The 21,699-nt window shown below is 35.7% G+C and overlaps 4 protein-coding genes across 4 annotated transcripts; 1 reads left to right on the forward strand and 3 right to left on the reverse strand.

Annotated features, from left to right (window-relative positions):
• LOC18595235 (22.0 kDa class IV heat shock protein) lies at positions 1-814 on the reverse strand. The gene has a single exon (XM_018122702.1). The coding sequence runs from the start codon at positions 706-708 to the stop codon at positions 130-132; it is 579 nt and encodes a 192-aa protein (XP_017978191.1). The 5' UTR covers positions 709-814; the 3' UTR covers positions 1-129.
• LOC18595236 (methionine S-methyltransferase) lies at positions 1,807-11,878 on the reverse strand. The gene is made up of 12 exons (XM_007023095.2): positions 11,537-11,878; positions 10,306-10,499; positions 9,969-10,175; positions 9,771-9,866; positions 9,153-9,341; positions 8,893-9,081; positions 8,561-8,797; positions 6,495-6,629; positions 4,535-4,852; positions 4,193-4,372; positions 2,620-3,582; positions 1,807-2,373 (listed from the first exon to the last, which is right to left on the reverse strand). Exons 1-12 carry the CDS (start codon positions 11,757-11,759, stop codon positions 2,047-2,049), a joined length of 3,258 nt encoding a protein of 1,085 aa, XP_007023157.2. The 5' UTR covers positions 11,760-11,878; the 3' UTR covers positions 1,807-2,046.
• Positions 13,494-18,210, forward strand: LOC18595237 (pre-mRNA-splicing factor SPF27 homolog). The gene is made up of 7 exons (XM_007023097.2): positions 13,494-13,850; positions 13,948-14,126; positions 14,502-14,585; positions 15,983-16,052; positions 16,145-16,278; positions 16,360-16,418; positions 17,878-18,210. Exons 1-6 carry the CDS (start codon positions 13,611-13,613, stop codon positions 16,412-16,414), a joined length of 762 nt encoding a protein of 253 aa, XP_007023159.1. The 5' UTR covers positions 13,494-13,610; the 3' UTR covers positions 16,415-16,418; positions 17,878-18,210.
• On the reverse strand, positions 18,953-21,601 carry LOC18595238 (NADH dehydrogenase [ubiquinone] 1 beta subcomplex subunit 3-B). The gene is made up of 2 exons (XM_018122557.1): positions 21,252-21,601; positions 18,953-19,198 (listed from the first exon to the last, which is right to left on the reverse strand). Exon 1 carries the CDS (start codon positions 21,462-21,464, stop codon positions 21,258-21,260), a length of 207 nt encoding a protein of 68 aa, XP_017978046.1. The 5' UTR covers positions 21,465-21,601; the 3' UTR covers positions 18,953-19,198; positions 21,252-21,257.

Here is a 21,699-nt window from a genome sequence, read left to right on the forward strand (position 1 = left end):
TTATGGCAAAATACAGTTAATATTTTATTAATTAATAGATCGAAATTACATAAAGCATGAAATCTTCATACATAACAAACACATTTCCATCATCACATTCCATAGATACCAAATATGTAACTACAAATTCTACTTTTGAGTAGCTTTGGTGGCCTCGACATCCTGGCCAGAAGAACCCTCTTCCCCAACAATGTCAATGACCTTAGGCTGCCTCTTAATCTCCTCAGCAAACTTGGGCACAACAATCCTCAGAACCCCATCTTCCAAATGAGCCTTGATGTGATCCAAATCTGCATTGCCAGGCAACCTGAACTGCCTCCAGAACTTGCCATTGATTCTCTCAGCTCTGTGCCACTTGTCTCCCTCAGCTTGTTCCTCATCTTTCCTCTCCCCGCTGACCCTCACCACCCTGTTCTCCTCCACCTCGATCTTCACATCATCTTTCTTCATCCCTGGAATGTCCAGGGAGATGACATGCGCCTGTGGGGTTTCTTTCCAGTCTGCTCGAGCCAACGCCAGGGTGGTCTCAACCCCTTTGGGCACTGTCAGTGGGATGTGTTCCAGGATTCGAAAAGGGTCTTCTGCTGGGAGCATCATGTCCCATAGAGACCTTGTGTAGGGCACGAGTGCATTGCCTTGGGTCGCCATAAGAGCGACTACTGCAACCAAGAAAAGCATAGACGCTTTGCTGAGTTTTTGGGTGCTCATTGTGGGTTGGTAAAGGGAATTAATGAAACAAAATCAAAGCAAAGAATGCTTTCAAGGGTCAGAATTGATCTTCAGGAAAATGCTTGACAGTGTTGGATGGTTTTCTGAAGGTGGGAATTGCATTGATGATTTTATGTATATATAAGTTGAAGCCTAAGCTGTGATGTACGTGGGATTTCTCTGGATTGTTCTTACAAGAACAATCTAGGTTGCATGGCTGTGGACTTGTGTAGAGTTTTCCAGAGAATTGCAAGATCTGAATCTTTCGGCGAACTGAACACGTGGAGCTTTGGGCGCAATTCTTGTAACGTTTTATTTTTTTAATTGATTTTGATTTAATTTTTCAAAAATCACAATTTTTTTACAATCACAATTACAAATTTAAAATCGACCTTTAATTATAAAATACATGTCAAGCGAATCGACATTTAACCCAATTGATAGTGTCAAAGCATAATCATACTATAAGGTAAATAAAAATATATTTTCATATTTTGATTCTTGTACCTTTTATTTTTTTAATTGATTTTGATTTAATTTTTTAAAAATCACAATTAATCATAAATTTTTATAAATCACAATTAAAATCGGTCTCTAATTATAAAATACATGTCGAGATAATCGACATTTAACCCAATTGATAGTATCAGAGCATAATCATACTATAAGACAAAATGAAAATATATTTCATATTTTGATTCAATTGTTAGCATTGTTTAAAATTCTTTTATTAAATATGTTGAGGTAACATTATCATGTTGTTATTTATTCGATGTCGATATGGCAAAATCGTTGATTATAATAAAATTTTTCCTTTAAACCATGTACAAAGAAAAAATTATGAGAAATTTTATTATCTCTAAATAATTTAAATTTAAAAAATAAATGAAAAATATTAAATTTTCTCCCTTAAAATCACTAACAGAGTAATACTCTATGTAATGCTTATTAACTTTTTATTAGAACAATATCTAAAAGAAGAAAACTTATACTAAATTTAAATTCATGTCATCTCGAATTAGTTTTTCAGATCAATTCGGGTTTAAGTTATTCGAATTTGGATTGATTTTGATTGGGATCAAATTAAGTAGGATAAAATTCAAAAACACAAGAGCAACTGAATTCCATTATGGTATGCTTGATGAATGTTTCACATGGAAAGGGACAAAATAGAAACCATGGCTTTATAAAGCCAGCAGCCCAAGCAAAATAAGACCAAGACTTGAGCAAAGGACCCCAACTTTCTTTAAAAACCTGTGGGAATGGTTATTCCATTTATGCCTTAAAAGTTGTGAAGAAGCAATATAGTAGATAATAGGTAATGTTGTTAGCATTAATTCAGTTACCCACTATGCTTTTGAATTTGACTAGGCAAGCCAATGCTTGCTCAAATTCACTGTCTTCCAAGGCAAAAGTGAAGCGACAGTAGCCAGGAATTCCAGTCCATAAGCCACTGTTGATACACAAGCCTGTGGTCTTGACAATGGCTTCCCTAATGGTTGAGTTGTCGAGCTGAACTTCATAGGTGCTGGCATCCTTCTCACTGCTGCCTGTGTCTTTAAGTGAATGGCTGAGCTTTACAGCCTTGTTGAGGAACAAGGGCTTTGCCACCATTGAAACACCAGCCTGGGGTCTGAGCACATCCCACCCACATTTTTCAAGTTCCTGTTAAAGGACAATAAATAAGATTATGTGATGAATGGGATGACTGGATTTGGCAGTAGCTGGCTGTAATTACTGTCAAAACCCAGTGCTTGTTTTTCACACATGTAAAGGGTTAAGATATCAATCCACAACTGATTTAAGTATATCTTCCACACTTCCATAAAGAAAAAAAGTATTATCTTTCTAACCATGTTAGGAGATACGCAAAAAGTTATGTATAGTCGAGGGTGAGGGGGAAAAGGTTACCTCCTTCAAACGCTTAGCTCTGTTTTCCAAATGTCTTATATGATCTGTGTCAACATCCAACATTCCTCCTTTCTGGTCTCTCAGAGCCAGCAACTTCTTGATTGCGTATTTATCTGTGCTATGAGGTTTGCTTAAGCCAGGAAAGCTATGAAATGCATCAATTAAACGTGGTTGGTTTAGAGCCAGAAACCCGAATTTGAGTGCTCCACTAAGCAGTTTCAGAGACAGTCCTCCAAGCAGAGAAACACAGAAAGAGGGGTTGCCAGAGGAAGATAGCTTTGATAAACAGCCCTCCAAGTTCCATCCACCCCAACCTTGAAAGTCGAATTCCAGTCCTGAGAATGAGGTATCGATCACCACCCTTGCCCCAAATCTTGCACATGCAGTTAAAATGTTTTCCATCTCTTTGTTGCTGTAAAGCAAGCCAGTTGGGTTTATAGTTGGACCAGAGATATATACCCATGGCTTATTCACAGTCTCAAGTGCTTTGTTGAGTATTTCCTCTGTCAGCTTAAAGCCTTCTTCAGAGTTTGCAGGGATTTTCACAATGTTTGCTTTCAAAAATTTGGCAACAGAAACATAATTGCCATTTGAGCCAGCTGGAAAGCACATAGTTCCACCTTCCTGAATGCAGCAAAGGACCAGATTCTTAAAAAGAGCTTGCGAGCAGTCTGAATATATAAATTCTGTGCTGCTATCAGTTGAGAACCCATAATTGCTGTTAACAAATTGTTTTATACTAGGAGTGACATCAATTTCAGACTCAGCCATTTTTTGTCGTGCAAAACTTTCAAAGATAGCAGCCTTAACCACAGAAGGCATTGGCAGGAACCATTGATCCACATCCATATGTATAAGGGAGTTCCTGTCATCAGAAATGGATAATTCGGAATTATTAAGAACTGAGATCGCTGAAGTAGCAAATCCAATCATCTCAACTGATTTGGACTTTTCAGTTCTCCTCTGTAAGAAAGTAGAAAAAACTTGTCACACGAGAAATTTTACATTCAGAGATAACAGGGCATAGTAAAAGTTCCATGTAAAAAAAAAAAAGAATAAAAAAATTGAACTTCAAATATCTACAAAATGTGAAAACATTGAACATTTGATAAGTGAACCTACTAGAAATCATAAATTAAGTGGTGCTATCCTGTAATGATTTGATTTAGAATTTGCAATGACATTATATTTGGGTTTAGCCTCTCCAACTTTTGCTAATTAGTTTTAAGTTAGATGCTAAAAATGGTATCACCAGCCCATGGCAATTTTCAGCCTGTTGATGGTAAGCTTCATGTCATGTTCTGAATGCAGAAGCACCATGGCCAAATATCTATCAAATTTTCGTGCAAGGTGCAGATGGACACTTGAAACACTTAAATTGACAGCGCACTAAAGAAAAAGGTTGAGAAAGTTCTTCTGAATGGTTGTCTTTCCTTATTCTCAAGAGAAAAATAACTCCCATTTACTTTTGATGTCTATCTGAAATATACCTATATTTTCACTATTGAAGTCAGCATTGTCAATGGAAACATGGTGAATTGTATTCTATATATTCAAGAAGTAATTGACAAACCTCTGGATGTGGATGTCTGTCCGTAAGTTGAAAAGCTAGAAGCTCATGGAATAGACAACCATAGTAGTACTGGCTGATCAATGATGTATTCCCTTCGAGTACTTCAACTGTTTTTGACAAGGCCTTCAATATGGCCTCTTCTTCTGAAATTACAAAGGCAACTTCTAAATCTGAATAAACCTGTGAAAAGCTTTGTGTTGTAAATAACGAGTTTGTCAAGTAATAACAAAGTATAAAGAAGCTAAAGATGTTGAAACGTAGTCAATTTAATGGCTTCTAATTTGACCGCATAAATTAAAACCCCAATTATAATAGGCTAACCAAGTTTCCTTAGAAATATACCTGATTCTTTACCAGGCCACAAAGGATTGCAGCATGTGATGGCAGAGGAGTTCCTGATAGATATTTCAGTACCCCACTGGAACCTGGGAGGCTGGATAATTCAAAGTGATCAGATATGTCTAAGAAAAGACGAGATCCAATTTCTCTGGTGGCATCCAATAGTTGCACAAAAGCTGAACTAGTAACAGCCTCAAAATGAGCTATCCCAGTGACCACGACCTGTGGCTTCAGCTTTTTTATCAGTTCTATCATTAAATCTGATTGGCGTGGTGCTTCAATGACAGTAAGTGCATCCTCTGACAGGCCATTTTCTGCAGTCTGCAATGTAGATAGATAAACTCAGTAACTAGATTGATGGAGAATCAGTTAGGCTTTTTTCTTTGTGTTATTTATTAATCACGTTATATTTGTATTTGCATTGTTATTAGCATTTAGGGTTTAATTTATAAATATTTGTGTTCCTTCAGTTTTGAGAAGGTTTTGGATGATGAATATTTGGAACTTTGAAATATTGTGGTTTTCTCTGTCCATTGGTTCTTTCTGGTTTCTCCCCTAATTCTTCTATTTCTTTCCCTATTTCCTCTGTTTCTCCCTTCTGCCTACCAATGGTTTTCTCTCTAATTTCTATAATCTATCATTTTTCCCCTATTTGTTCTACTTGTTCTACATCATACATACTGAGCCATTATTGTTAATTCTAAAGAAGTAAAAACCAAACCAATTTCTGACTCCTTACAGTAATCCACCAGCCAACCAACAAGCGACAAGTTACTTTTACAAATAGAGCTATATCACTAGCTCCTGCAAAGTCACTAAGAAGCATATGTTTGGCCATTGAGGCTACCAATGCATGGTACTTATAAGTTCATAGAGTCAGGAGACTTGGAATGCATAATGGGGAGAAAGACATCAGTACAAAGTTCCTAGTGCATCTGAATTTAAAAGCATCTAATGTAAATTCCACATTCAATATTCCAAAAGAGGGATATGTCAATAACTCCCTTTAAGTTATTGAGTAGCACGGGTTTAGCAACTTTAGCTGGGGATGCAGGGGAATAATTAATAAGTTCATCAATTCAGGGCCAACAGCTTTGTGAAGGACAAAAAATGTGAACCTTCCTAGGTTGCAGATGTCTATATATTTGAAATGGAAAGCATCTAACTCCAAATTCCAGTAAGTTAGGATGTATTTATTGCAACACTATCTATCTAACAGCGAGATCTCCTTGCTTCTTCATTCTTAAAATTTTTTTTCAGTACAAAAAAGTTGACCCACCTCTCATGATGCTAAAATAATATTACTTAAAACATGGAAGAGATAAACAACACAAAACCCTAATCTTCTTTTAATTATAATTTGTGTCTACTTGTGCATGTGTAGATCCAAGTTGCATGACAAAGTCTAATGTAGCATTTGAGAACCAGAAAATAAGCATAGCCTACTATGATTACAAAGCATCATAAGTAGAGGTGTAATCAATTTAAGGTGAGTCGATAAGGTGACAAGCTCAAGCTCAGCTTGACTACAAAACTTTAAACCTAAAGCTTGTCTCGAGCTCGGTTGAGCTCTATTTTTTGCACTTGAGCTCAGCTCGAAATAATCAAGCTGCTTGAGTTCAAGTCATTTTTGCTTGATCGTTGTCAACCCAAACAATGAGATTGAAGGTAGACTTGCACTAGGGCTTGAACTCAAATTCAAAACTCAAATAAATCCTGTAAATACGTAAATAAATATTATATGTTGGTTATATGTATAAAACATTAAATTTTGCAAAGCTCAATTAGACTCGCGAGTTGCAGGCACCAGATATTAAAATACTCAAACTAAGAACAACTTGTTATCTGAGTGACACAAGGTTGAGCTCATTTCAGTAAAGCAGTCAAGTTTGAGTAACCAAGAGTCCAAGTAGCTCACAACTAGCTTAACTCATTTGCACATCTAATCACAAATAGACCATACCTCAATCGCCAAAGATGTTAACCATTGCCTGGGTAAGTTCCTGGTCAGATGCTCATCAACAATTGCAAGACGGGGGGAGAACAGCCGAAGAGCATTCTCAATTGCCACAGTCCTCGAAGGAAAGACAACAACATTCTTGCATATTATTGAAAATGATAAGTCAGAAGCACGGATAATAGATAGGCTACAAAGACATGCAAAACAGCATTTGCTTGTGCACTACATTAAGATGCAGAAACACTGTACTGAGGAGCAGATCAGTATCAAATTAAAAAAAATAAAAACAAGGATTGCAGAGGTAAGATGTACCTTACAATGTGCAAGGAATTTAAATCTTTGCATCAAAATAAAGGACGTTACTAACAAAGATCTTACATCCAGTATTATTATACAAGTTTCAAGCCACCTAACTTGTTGGCATTAAAAATTCTGACAATGTGTCCTCGATATACAAAGACAGGAAACCAGAAAGCCATCAATCACAATTGGTAGTACGTAGTAACCAAATGAAGAGGCCATAAGGTCACCTTGGATGCCATTTTATTGATCAAGCATCATAAAGCTAAGCCCATAAGTCAACATAAAACTAAAAAGCAGTCCATAGAACAAAGAGGTGTAAACAACAACATTTTCACTTTCAATATACTCAATGAACCATTAAAAGGATAAACTGAAAAGATGTTGCTTATCTGATATAGCAGTATATGACTTAGGATATTGAATAACCCTTGGGTGGATGACCCCAAGTTAATTATTGTAGAACAATGCACAACTATACCTCAAAAGACAAATATTAATTATTCTTAATAACGCACAACTATACCTCAAGAGACAAATATTAATTATTGCTGTATAACGCACAACTATATCACAAAAGACAAATAATAGGAAAATTCCTTTCTTGTCAGAGTAGAAAGACTAAATAAGAAGCACCAGAGGGCTACACTTGAGCACTTTCATGATAGACTGCAGTTCTATAAGAGTAAATTGACACAACTTATCCATGATAAAAGGGACACATATCAGTTATCACCCTTATTTCACTTCTCAGGGGATAATTACATTCACTGCCTTATTTTTGCCTTTTAGCCTTGCACCGCCATAAAATTTTAACTAAATATAGAGGTATTGATGAAGTTCCTAAATCAACAGAGCTTTGCTATTAGCAGAAAAACAACTGAAAGAAAATGTCACTATTAATAAATTTTTCTCCTTTTAATAGAGAGTTACACAATGACCAGCCAACCAGATTGATTCAACAAAGATACGAACATAAAAAATTCTATCTAGCCACAACTAAAAGGGTAGATCACCATGTGCTTGCCTCTGGATTGCTATGTATAGAATCATGCGGGTTAGGTGCAAAGTATATTACCAATTCATAGTTGTTTTATCATATTCATTACAAGACCTCAACACATAACACTTTGTGGCATGAATTATTCTCCGTTAGTCTCTTGCCAGCTCACTATATACATACTCCACTATTAGCATTACTGTTATAGCAAATCCTTGACATAATATGTTCCAGATTTGAATATAAAACTTACTAAAGGTTTCTCCAAGATAAATGCTTTTCTTCGAATGCCAACAGTCAAAAGAGTGCCTTATCGTATGCTTATTACTATCTTAAGCATACATGCACAAATTAAATACCGTTCTGTAACGGCCTTTATGTTTTTTGTTTTTGTTAACTCAAGAATACACAAATATTCACACAGATAGCTTTATTTCCATTCCTCCGTACCTTAAAGAGTTAAACCTAGTAACACTCAAGAAGAAACCAAAAGGCAAATTCAGCATATTGTAGAATAACACAACATCAAGAAAGCAGGTTCAGTTATCTCCCACAATGTAGGTGCCTGCCTATATAAAAATGAAAATAGATAGAGCAAACAGGCTATTCGACCAACGATGCTGATATGATATCAAAAACTGAAAAGATGTTTATATCACACAAGGTTATTCGGGAAATAACTAATATTTAGCAGCAGGCTAAATGATTAATCAGCTTATCCAGGAAAACAGAAGGGCAAAAAAGTCAAGAGTCATGAATGTTTTCTTACATCGGAAGTGAGTGGAATATGGTGGTATGTTTTCATAAAGGCAGCAATTAGATTGCAAAAACTGTTGCATCCAGCTGGTGGCTCATATGGGAAGTATGAATTCTCTTTCAAAACACGGGCAAGATAAGCTAGGAAAGGAATCTTCTCATCCGCAACTGAATCATCTTCAAAAGATAAATCTAAAGAGCTACTGATCTCTTGGAAGCCACTTTTAAGAAATTCAAATATTACTTTGACCTGTCAGTTTAGGAAATGATCAGCCACTATATTTTTCCCCCAAGCAAAGGTAGACATTCACTCTTGAAAGGCAAAAATCTTGACAAAATGCCCACCTGGTTTGGTTGACGAAGTTGACAACTGTAAACTGATAATGCATGAGAGATACGGCCACCAGCCTTTCCGTAGGCCCATGCTGTTCGAGCACAAATAGGCTGATCTCCTGTAAGTCCCATAAAGAATTCAAAACGGTGTGGACTATTCTTCTCAATTTCAACTAAGGCTGAAATATCTGTGTCCCCAGCCTGTAACAAGACCTTTCAGCTGAGTTCATCTGGATGGAGAAATGGTTACAAGTGTAAAGGGGTTTACTTGCCTGAAGAACTTTAGTTTGCCAAAGCCTGTTGACAAGGAAACCACGTCGTTCAAACAAGCGTTTACAGACTCCTTGTCCTGGACGGCCTCCCATATTGAAGATCATAATACCTGTTGGTTTAATGACAGCAATTCCTTCCTCAACTGCCCTGGCAATCAGACCTAAGCCAAATTGATCCTCAACAAAACCCTACATAGGAAAAATGGGGAATTCTTAAGTATCTTGCTTTTTTTAAAAAATAAGAATGACTTAGTAAAGGATATTTACAGATTTGACAGCTATCTTGTTGCCTTAGCATATTTTATAGGGGAATGATCCTAGGATTGAAAGAAGTTAAGATGTTAAACCAAGCTAGAGTCTGTACATTTAAATTTTATAAAAGAAACAAAAGTTAGTCCAGCTCTGTTAATCAATGAATGAAGAAAGGACGCCTAAATTTCTTCCAAAGAGCATGAGCAATGTTCATGTCTTGGTCATAAGTAAGTTTATTGTCAAAATGAACCTTACTCATGACTGCAACTATGCATGAGTAAATAGTCAGATATCTGAGCTTGTAGCACTTTATTAATTTTCTCACTACACAGTAAAAAGTGTGGAACAAGTAAAGAGTCATCCAACCTGAAGTGCACAATAATTACTCAAAGAATATAGAAATTCCTCGCTTGCATTTTCTGTGATCATTTTTGACATTGCCTCTGGATTTGGATTAAGAATCTGCAAGAAAAACAGAGAAATTATTTTGGGACTAGGATTTAATGTAACTTCACTATTTGCTATTTTAGATAAAGCTGTATAAGTTGTCAACAGTGACAGTACCTGAGGTATGCATCCAACAATTCGTTCAAGTTGAATGTCATGTTCCCTACAATAAGCTAGCAGGTCAGATTCATGAAACTCCACCCTATCCAGTAAGGTTTTCTTTTCTTCATCATATATGGGTTGGCCTTTCTCATCAAAAGCATTCATGTATAAGTTTATCCAAGAAACCTTCACTGCTCTTGGATTTATATCAAGGCCATACACCTACAGAAGAATATTCAGGCACATAAACAATAATCTTGACGAAGATGGAATACCTAAATTGTCTATGCATATAAAACATTAGAAACATTCTCAGTTTGCATCAACAGGTCGAAAAACCCCAACAATAAACCTTTGCAGGCAACCATTTGTCAGCAATGGCTATAGTTATCCATCCGTTTCCACACCCAAGCTCAGCAACTGTCTTGTCTTTGAAAATGGAATCTGGGTGTCTATTGAGTCCTTCATAAAAGGTAAATGACCAGTCTTCTGGTATAAAAATGCTAGGGATCACCATCATTGTCAGTTTCTTCCTTCCCTGAGAACCTGCACTTAGTGCAGAATGCATTAAAGCAAGCAACAAACTCATGAAGCAAGACAAGCATATTACAGGCTAATTATTATTCTGTTATACAAAAGGTAACACAAATAGAGCAGGAAGCATTGCTGAATACAGTGAGATTAATGCGTCCACATGTGTGTCTGTGTACACAGCTTTCAATTTTCAAAAGAATGCCTAACAATAGAGATGTAAATTAAATATAGATAGAATTGGGGAAACTGTAAACGGTGCCACAATAATAAGTCCTGACTTGGCCATTGACAGCTGTAAAAGACAAAATATTGGTTAAGAACTCCTTTGGCAGGCTAGCATAAAATCCCCTCATTTCTAACTTTGCAAAGCATATTCATATATAGTTTTAAATTTAATGATGATGCAGAACCTCTTTCTAAAACCCAAACTTTAATTTCAAAGAATCCTTCTATTGGGTTATAATATTAGACTAATATGATTTATCTACAGTTGCCACAGCTGGACAAGCTTAAATACTAACTATGTTAGAGGCAGAGAACAAAATCCAACAAACCAATTTCTTTTCACTATAATCTAATCATCATGTTCCTTTGCCTGCTATGACATTAGAGGAAAACGTTGTTTTTTTTCTTTTTTTTTTTTCTTGTGGGACAGGAGAGGGAGAGGGGCGCAACAGAAACAAAAGTAAAAGCATATGCCATCAAATCCAATGTTTGGTTTAGCCTCTGAAGTAAACGACAAAACCAAACTTCATTATCACTCGGAGGTTTTGTGTGTGTGTGTGTGTGATTTGTTTTCTCGGGAACCAAAAACTACAGCAATCTTGAATGGTTCCCTTTGATAAACGCGAAAAAGTGAACAGATGAGATGAACAAACAGTAAAACAAAGCAAATTAAGAAACACTCTTTTAGAACCAAAAACAAAAGAAAAAAACCAGAAAACATCTTCTTCCACTTCTTCTTAGAACTAAACAATTTGAAACCAAAAAAAAAAATGAGCTAAGAAATTGCGTTGAACATGTTTGTTTTCTTAAGTATGAACACCGACCTTGATACTGGTCCAGATAAATGTCCTGGATCCGGAAATGGTACTGTTGGAGGCAATCATCGGAGGATCCGACCCGGGACTGAAGATCAGAGAGGAACATCCGGGCTTCACAGCGGGTCTTGGGATCCTCAAGCCTCTCCAGCAGCGATCTGAAGGCCGTGTACGCAGCATCCCCCGACTGCTGACACTGCTTCAAGAACTCATCCACCTGCACCATTTTCATTTTCACACACACACTGTCTATCTCTCTCTCTGCTTCTCCTTCTCTTGGTTTCAGAGACCAAATACGAGCAACGTATCTTCCCTATCTCCTTTGGTAATGTCAGAAGACAAAGGCCAAATATAGAAGTAAAACTCCTTCTAGTATTATACTAGTACCAGTTGCTACCACTTATTAATTTAATATTTCATTTATTTTAAATTTAAAAATCATTTAAATGTTTGACTGATTTAACAGAAAAGGAAATTTGTTAATTTTATTTCCACGTGGCAATAACTGTTTCCGGAATTACGTGCCTTGGAAGTTGGAATTGCCTTTCCCTGTCCTTGTCTTTTCATTTCCTTTAAAAGAAAGGACTAAAATCTGTTCTACTTTAGACGCAACCCCAGAACCAATTGCCCATTCCCAATTTGCTTGTGTCCTTTCCACAGTGTCTTTTTCGTAATTCGTAATTCATATATTTAATTAAATTTAACTTTTTTAATTATTTAAATTATAAATTAATAAAAATTGATTAATTCATATATATATATATAATAAAAAATTAAATAATTAGATAACTTGTAATTTGCTACAACTCGTGTTTGATGTGATGAATATTTTAATGTCGGGTTCATTAACTCATGCTTTTCACCGTCCAAGTTTCAAAGATATAATAATAATAACAACAATATTTTTCCACCTTTTAGTTAGGATTTCTTTATATTAAATAATCAAAATTTATTTTGCTAATAAAAATAATTTTTCCAACATTATGCTACCATAAACCTTAATGTCCACTCGGGATTGCGCTTTGTCGCATTGGGCCCTAGTGCAATAGTGGCCCACCGACAAAAGGGCAAACACATTAAGGGAATGAGTTTTGAAATTACTTAATTTTTTATTTTAAAGTATGAGTACTAACTGTTTAAGGAGACAAATCGAATTACATTGAGTCTTTGCATAGAAGATTCCAAACCCGAAATTTAAGAAGAAAAATGTGATATTTAAAATTATATTAAAATAATTATAATTTTATATATTTAATATTAAAAGTATCAACTTGGTAACGAGATTGTCTCAATAATGAGGAGACACTTGATAATTGTGGTTTTGTCCAACTTTATGTTGACATGAGCTTCGTTAGATTGTTTTTTTTTATTTTTTATTTAATTTACGAAATGATAATTTTGAAAGAAATCGAAATAGCTATTATCGACTCTTCTTTGATAATAACTATTCCGCTAACCATGGAATAGATTAAAAAATTTTTAAACAAATATACTTTTAATTATTTGAAAATACAACTCTATATATAAAATAAAACTTAATCCTAACATATAAAAGCTTTTCATTTTTTTCTTTATCTCATTTGATTCTTTCCTTTTCCTTTTAAATTTCCTTCGTTACTTTTAGCATTCGGTAGCAGTGATCAATCGATACCTCCATGATCATATTTGATGGCAAGAAGTATCGATTTGATGTACCACGACTAGGTCTGATTGTGAGGAGTGTCAATCACATCTTTGATGATTAGATGTTACAAAGAAAAAGAAAAAGAGAAAGTGAGAAAAAAAATAAAATAAAAATTATATCAAAATTTTAATTATAAAATTATTAATATTTTAAATAAATTATAAATATTTTAATTTTTAAAAATAAAAATAAATAATCATTTTAAAATTTTAATTATTAATTTTATCAAAGAAAATCTATGAAACATTAATGAAGATAACAAAAGGAGTTATTTTCTTTTCTTTTCCATTTTTATTTTTCCAAAATTGAACACAAAACCCCAGCCGGGCGGCGATAGTTGGTTACTAAAACTTCTCGAAAACAGTATCAGAGAGGTGAAGTTGTGAAGCTTGAAAGACAATGGGTGGCAACGGCGGAGAGATCCTTATGTTGGAGGCACCGCCGGAGGCTGCTCGGCCGTGGGCCTCTGCTTCCAGTGCGGAGATTTTGGACGCATTACCCTACATAGACGACGACTACGGGAACCCTAAGGTTAAGGAAGAGGTTGATCGATTGGTAGAGGAAGAGATGCGTAGGAGTACCAAGAAGCCCGCGGACTTCCTCAAGGATTTGCCCCCCCTGCCCAGCTTTAATTTTCAGGTTAGCCTTTTTTCGGCCTGCACTTTTTCAAGTTCTCTGTTGGAATGTGGAGGGTTTATCTTTATTCAAGTATATTTGGTATTTATTTGGATCTCAGAATCACCCCATGGTTGGCAAAGAGTATGAGCGGGTAAGAGCGGGGAGGCCACCCGTGACCCTTGATTTTTCCTCGCGCTATCAAGTGGAAACACCGGCCATCAATAAGAGAAATGATGAGGGTTCTTGGAAGCAGGCACTTCACAGATCTCAGCGCTCTTTACAACATCAAGTCATTAGGTCAGTTTATTCTCTCAATTGTTTGAGCAGCATCAATAGTAGATTATGGTTTCTAACAAATTCATATTTCTTGGTTCCATGCTATTGTTATTGCATGCCTCTAGGTTCTCTTCACTACATCAACGCGTTAGCTATTCTAGTTTCCTGGCAGTAGTTGCTTTTTATTGAAGTGGTGATGAAAGAAAATCCCACATCAGTTAAGTTTGGGGTATTGTTGAAATGTAAATTTAACAAGAGTTACTCCACCTATTGTCAATTGGTTTTAGGTTGGATGTACATTGTAAAGTTTTTAACACTCTTTGTACTTATATTTGTTGTATGTTGTTCAAATGCAGTGTTGAAATTTTTGTCTTGATAATGGCTGCTTGGTTTCAGGTTGGAGAATTTGGAGTTGATGTTAAAATACGGCCCTGACGTTTGGAAACATAACAACCAACGGTTGGAAGGGTTTTTGGCCAGGTTCTTTCCTAACTTCATATTTGAAGTGCAACCTTGTTTGATTTGATACATTTATGCTTGGAAGCTTGCCCTTATGCATTTTGGGAAGCCTCAGCTTATGGCAGTGATGCACTGTATTTGATATGCTATAACACATAGTTTGCCGGCCTCTAATAAGTATGACACATTTGGTTGCATTTGTGCTATGCGTTTAGTAATCAATGGGCATATATTTTGAAGTTCTCAATCTACGGAGATGATGCTTTAGAGTTTCTCTTTGGCTGAAATGAGAGCCTTTGGCTTGATTTGACATGCATGTGTAGCATCAGCACCTTGTTTGACTCTGTATGTCCCCAGCAGGTCGGTACTTTAGCTTTTTCCTTGATTTGTACCCTTTTTAGGCTTGCTTCTCCAGCATATAGGATAAGCACTTGGTTAGGGGGTGCACATTCCTCACTAGAATGAGCACTTTGGTTGATCTAATATGTCCTAAACAGTCTTGCACCAGAATGATGTAATGTATTTTGTTACATAGAGTAAATAGATATATAGGTACATAGCAGATTTGTTTGTGTCAAGAAGGGGTGGGGGAGGGGTAGAGGACTCTTTGTTATTTTTCCTTTTCTAGATGCTGTACTATTGCATCCTATAGAGCTAGCAGGTAAAGATATCCAATATGCTAAAGCCAAGCACTAACTACAACAAAGAAAGTAAGTTCAATTAAAAACCTGCTTGTGATATGTGTTAAACCCCGCTTGCCTTATGCATTTCTTTTCATGGGTATAGAACCTAACCTCAGCATCAATTTTCTGTAAAGCAAGATAATCGCCATTAGGAAGAAGAAAGATCCCACAGCTGCTGCTCTGTATGCTGATCATCATAACTTGTTTATGGGCGTAGATATAGTCAAAAGTCCTTAGAGAAGCATGGCTTATGTCTAGCAAGTCATTAAAAAGGCATAAATGGCAATAAGCAGCAAAAGAATTTTTTTTAGGAAATAATTTTATGGGGAAAAGAGTGTATATAATGCTAACTGGTGTTCTTTGGAGAGCTGAACTGTGGTGAGGATCTAAACTGTTATAACAGTTCTGCTGCTTGAGAAGTGTAAACAGGTGCTTGTAAGGTGTTGTATCTGTCTTGGACCAAAAAAGGGGAAAAGAAAGATAAAGTTTAGAAACAAAAACAACCGAGAGACTGTTGCCCTAGTTATTTTCTTAAATTATATAAATGTTCTTGAAACAAGCTCAATTTCACATTTATCCAGCAAATCAAAGTCTGAGGTTCCCTTGAAGAGTCTTTTAGCTTATTGGAATGGTATGGTGATATATCTCTGACCATGCCATCTGTATATTTCTTGTTTATGTTTCTCATATTCATTATCGTCTTCCTTTTTTTTTTTTTCTGTGATTATGTGGCAGAATGCAAAAATTAGCTCAGCAGCAAAATGACCAAATTGAAACTGTAAACCGTGAAAGAAAATATCATCAGGTGATTTCAATTTCTTTGCCCTCCATTCTAATAATGTTTTTGTGCAATCTTGTATTATAAGCTGATAAGCATATATAATTCTGACTGATCAGCAAAATACTGCCTACGAACTCAACGCTTTATCTGCACAATGGAAGGAGCTTTGTCTGAAAAACATAGAAATTCATTCTGCATGTGCTCATATTGAAAATCATATAGAAGAATTGAGGAGAGAAGCTGCTGAGAGGTAATCTACCTTTTCATATTGGTGTGCATATTACTTACTAGCCTTTCCCTAGCTTGGAGCTAATTAATCTTATGTAACCAGAGGCTGGAACTTGGAAGCTAATTTAGAGAATGGTGCTTTGTCACCTTCAGGATAGCGAGGTATGCTTCCTTGTCACAGTAGCATTTAATTCAAACTTAATTCTCTGCTCTGTTTTGGTGCAAAGAGTAAGTTTTTAAGTCATATTTTTCTATTAGAACTTTTTATAAAACTTTTTCGGGGTTTATAAAACTTTTTCCTGTACATTCTGACAAGACCAGGAGGGAAAGGCAGGGGAAAGGTTGAACATTAGAACTTGACTCTATATTGGTGGCATGAGCCACAGGAACCTGTTTAGGGGTGTTGTCATGGTGGATTCACTCAGATCTATTGACTGCCTATTATTCCACTGATCTTGGCTGTTAATATTGTTTTAGAAAAGTTCAATCTGTCTGTAATGATTGGTATTGGTTGAGATGATATGTTAAAAAAATATGATTCTTGATGGCAACTATGTAATATCTGACCCTTTTCTTATTGAATTTGTTTATGAGGTAGAAGAGTTTTGTTGTCTGGAAGTGAAAAATCAATTCTCTCAAAGAAAAAGGAAAAACAAAGTGAAAAATTATTGTATAAGTTAATTGTGGTGAAACAAAAGAAGGATTTCAGTGGTTAATTGCGTAATTCAAAGTTTTAAAGTACATGTTCAAGTTAATTTGGGGTTCAAAGCTAATTTTGACTTGCTATGGTTTATTTGAGTCCTAGAAGGCTATTTATAAATAATTTGAACAAGTTGCTCAGGTTGTGATTTAGATGTATGCCATGGATTTGGTTAGATGCACCGAGCATAAGTGCCATAATTCTTTTGTAAAAATGCCTGAATAAAGTTACGAAAAGGTCTAGCTGTCGGGATGCTGTTTTTGGAATCATGTGTCATAATAGTAGTAACAGTAGTGTACTTGAGAGAAAATCAAGAGTGGAGGGGAGGGCTCATGTGCTTTGATAATAGAAGTCAGCTTTTGAGTAATGGGATAGAAGTGTAGGATTGACATCATTAAAGCAGCAAAAGCAGCTACAGAAGGACTCACCATTAGATGCTGTCCCTACCATATCAGGACCTAGTTGGGGTGATTTGGATATGATCCTGTCATTTAGCATTTTTTTTCCTGGTATGACTTTGAACCATTGATTTTGTTCCTGGTAGCGTAAGAATTTCAGTATCGCACTGTAAATCCCAGTAGCAAATCAGCTTGCCTTCTGTGAGCCACTGTTCTCCACTGTAAGCAATTTGGAATGGGGCATTCTTTTTTTCTTTTTCCTTTTTTCCTGAAATTCATAAATTTGGATGTCTAAATAAAAGGAAAGAGAAAAGGCATAAACTGTTGAAAATAAATATCTCCTTAACAGAAGCAGAATTTTGATTCTCCTGGATGCAAGGTTCTAAGTTTGCCGTAGAAATGTCACCAGTGTACAGCTTCAAACTTATATAAGAAATCATCCTGACTTACATACAACTTACGGATTAATATGATGTGTAGCTGGAGTAGATGTTATATGTGTTTATTGCTTCTTATGTTACAGGCTTTCGAAAGATTCAGTGGCTTGATATGGTTAGCGAAGCTTGCAACTGCTTAGTAGTGTCCTCAATGCCATGTTCCTGGTTTATGCTGGCTTATGGATGGAAAGTTGTAGCAGTTTTATGGGCAAGATCATATCCTGATTCTACTTGAGAATTCCCTCATTTTTCCTGTATTGAATCCGTTCAACTGTATTGTACTTTTATACCATGATCTTATAATTGTCAAAGAATAGACTGATGTTCTCCGTGTAAGAACAACTCAGATAAGTGTAAGAAACCCTTTTGTTTAGAGAGCTTAATTGTCCTATTTTTTATGCATTCAACCATTTTGGTCCGACATGGTCTCCAGTCTCAATTTTTTTCTTTTTTATTGTGCATGGGGAGGTTCATGTAGGATAGTTAAACATAACGTTAGGAAAAAGAAAAGCAAAATACACAATGAATCAGATAACTCAAGGAATAGTAATAGAATAGCTTGAACTAGAGGTAGCAAAGCTTATCAAAATCAGAATTAATATCGAACAAAATTTGATTCAACTTGAATGATCCATCCATAACCAATCCATCCGTTTTTGACTTCAAAATTATAAATTTGAACTTGAAATGATTCAATCTAAATGATTCGAATGTCAAACCCGAAGCATTGAACTTGAAAATAACCCGATCTTAAGTGACACCTACCAAACCCGACTCAACCCCTCAATTGCCATCTCCACTAGAAACAATTGCAGTGCACTCTTAAATTATTATTATTTTTATTTGTTTCATGATAAATAGAAACGAGAAGTTAATGAGAAGTAATGTTTACAAGTAAATAATTATTGGAATATAAATTTTGTTCATAACAGACGCATCCTGTATGTTCCTTAACCCTCATTTTTCTCTACTTTCAAGTCCGCATTACAAGGAACAAAACAGGGGCTTGGACAAGTAGCAAATATCAGAAATAATGAAACAGATCAACTGACCACGTTCAGTCCCCACCTTGCTCTCCTGCTAAGCCTGAGGACTTAGGCAGTCCAACCAACCACCCATTCAAGCTTAAATAGAGATCTTTCTTTTTAAAACATGGTAAAATAACTTCAATGGAAAGTCGGAAAATCATATTAACCAACACATTTGTAACAGTAAGGTCACCACATTTTGACATACCAACATGAAGAGGAAAATGATCAAGCATCTAAAGAACAGCTCCACTAAAAGTTCAATATTCAAACTTAAAGCAATTCATTTTATGTCAGTAAGGAGCTTATTACAGCAAACTACAGAAGGGAGACTGAAACGCGAGGATGTCCAAACTTCGTTCTTCCACTGACCGCCCACCTGCAAGATTGTTTGTCCGCTGAAAATCAATTTGCATTCTAAGTATGATCAGAGAAATTCAAGACAATAGAGTTGTTATGATGATCTTTTGTCCACATCACCAGCACTATCAAGAGCCCGAAAAGAAGCTCAAGGCCTGCCACTAATGTGTAAAATTTAGACCCCTTTCAACAAAGAGTGGTTATGATCAACAAAATTCAGCAAAACTCAAGACAATAGAGTTGTTATGATCAGCATTACCATGGGAATGTCATATTTTGAACCAAATGTGGCAACTTGGAAAACAAAATTCTAGCAACCTGACCACGTGGTAAGCCAAATGTCTTCTAAAAATTTTAAGTAGATTATGATAAAGGTCCTTTAATTTTCACCAAAGTTTTACTCACATAAAGGCCTTTCAGTTATAGCCATTTCCACCCCAACCTCTAAATAAGTGCCAAAACATCCTATGATCTAACGAATTTATTATGATGGATAAAATTGTCCACTTCATCATCCCATAGTATAAAAATAGATGTTTAAAGGATTAAAAGTTTTGAGTAAATTACAAAAAGGGCTCTCAAACTTTAATCATATTCTCACTTTCATGACAAAATATCTCAATATTTTACATTTCCACCCTAAACTTGCATCACGCAAGACAATATTAACTTTTTGTCAATTACAGTTGAAAAATTGGATAAACATTAACACATCAACACCATGTCACCAGATGCTAAGAATTCTTCGAACCTTTCGCCTTCTTTTGTTTGATTTTATTGTCTTTTGCATTATTTGTTATCTTTTTCCGATTCAAAATTTCTCCTTAGACCTAATCAACACAATTCTTTTCCATCACCTGACCCTAGAGAACCTAACCTAGTCCTTGACTTTAACAACCTAGAATCCTTTATCCATATCTTCAAAGAGGTAAATTATTTTAGGTAAATATAACAGCATTTGAATTTGAATAATCTTGGTTATGCATTTGAATGATGTCTTGGTGATGAGAAGCATCCCTGAATTTATCTTAGTTATCTTGATATATTTTGCTAGACATGTGCTGTTTTACTTTAGTTAATGGTTACCAATTATGTAACTAAGGTCGTGTGATTAGCATGTGATATTTTAGTTTGAATTGCTAGGCTTAGATAGGACTTATTTGTATCAAAGCGTCGGAATTAAAAGCTGTCTTACCCTAGTATAAATTGTCTTATAGACACATTAGGCAGCTGTGTTATACTTGGACATAATTGTTAGAAGTTCTACAACCCTAAACCCAAGTTTTCTGGTTTTATACATCAATTTTAGCCTTTTCCCCGTTTCCCTTTTATTGTTTCTACTTCTGCACTACACTTATGCTTCACTACAAGAAAGGGTCCTATTCTGGATTATAATTAAATTAGATGCTCTACAGATAACATCGACACACAATAGAATTATGGGATGAAAACTTTTAACAATTTTAAAAACGAAATATGAAAATGAAAATAGTGTCAGATATGGACAATTTACAATTTGCTTTCTCAAACCACAAACAATGGTTGTGCTGTATGGCGAGAATTTGGACAATTTCTTCCACAACACATAAAAATTCCTGATGGCAAGATGACATTGTTATATCTATTCAAAGTTTAAGATGAAAATTGCAACAATTGAGAGATGAAGGATAAATTTTGGTGTAATTAACCCTTCTAATTAGGATGATAACAGTCTCAGTTTCATGCTTATTGGCTAAATAACTCCACATAACAATAACAGATATCCCAGAACAGTCATCAATCGATTAAACAGCAATTTCAAACCACATTTAACAGGATTAAACACTGATTATAGTATGTAACCCTCAAAATATCACAGAAACAAACTAATAACAAGGCATCCCTTCTCAAATGGATTCAAAAGGCAGATAAAAATAGTACTAAGAACAAATTAAAAAAAAAAACCCAGAAGAGGCAATAGAATGTTTCTTGAGAGATCCATTTTACATTTCAGAAAAACTCCAATCCTACCCTCCAAAGAAACAGAGAAAAAGGAAGCAGCGGACAAGATATAAAGAGAACAGGGGAAAGACCTGATCTCAATGAGATTGAGACTGATGATGAGAGGATGAAGGCGCATAAACCCTGTTGTAGACCTGCTCTCCGACCAGGTAGATGCCGAAGGCCACGAGGGCGATTCCCAGCCCCGGAGTGGCATGCCGTAGCTGATTGCTAAGCATCGGATGCTTCCTCCACTCGTCCCTCCTCCTGAAGAATTCCCCCGTCGGTCCAAGTGGCTTCCCCATTCTCTTCTCTCGATTTCGTTCTCTGCTCGTCGGCGTTCCTATTGTCTTCGGATTTGGGCTTTTACCCTCGAATGTGCTGTTAATGTCAGGAATTGATTGGGTTGCTAATTGCTTGCCTCACAACTTTCCCTTTCTTTTTCCACTCGCCTTTCCTTCAATTATTTTGTATTTTATTAATTTTTTTAAATTAATTTAAATTTTAAAAATATTAAAAATTAATATATATTTTTGCTTA

Source organism: Theobroma cacao, chromosome 6 (assembly GCF_000208745.1).
Source record: "Theobroma cacao cultivar B97-61/B2 chromosome 6, Criollo_cocoa_genome_V2, whole genome shotgun sequence".
Lineage (NCBI taxonomy): Eukaryota > Viridiplantae > Streptophyta > Magnoliopsida > Malvales > Malvaceae > Theobroma > Theobroma cacao.

Coding starts and splice junctions, on each gene's coding strand:
- LOC18595235 (XM_018122702.1), bottom strand. CDS start 708: ATGAGCACCCAAAAACTCAGCAAAGCGTCTATGCTTTTCTTGGTTGCA.
- LOC18595236 (XM_007023095.2), bottom strand. CDS start 11,759: ATGAAAATGGTGCAGGTGGATGAGTTCTTGAAGCAGTGTCAGCAGTCG. Junction 9,342..9,770: donor GTAATTATTGTGCACTTCAG/GTTGGATGACTC, acceptor TTTCCTATGTAG/GGTTTTGTTGAGGATCAATT. Junction 6,630..8,560: donor ATATTCCACTCACTTCCGAT/GTAAGAAAACAT, acceptor ATAATATGCAAG/AATGTTGTTGTCTTTCCTTC.
- LOC18595237 (XM_007023097.2), top strand. CDS start 13,611: ATGGGTGGCAACGGCGGAGAGATCCTTATGTTGGAGGCACCGCCGGAG. Junction 14,127..14,501: donor TTACAACATCAAGTCATTAG/GTCAGTTTATTC, acceptor GCTTGGTTTCAG/GTTGGAGAATTTGGAGTTGA. Junction 16,279..16,359: donor AGGAGAGAAGCTGCTGAGAG/GTAATCTACCTT, acceptor TTATGTAACCAG/AGGCTGGAACTTGGAAGCTA.
- LOC18595238 (XM_018122557.1), bottom strand. CDS start 21,464: ATGGGGAAGCCACTTGGACCGACGGGGGAATTCTTCAGGAGGAGGGAC.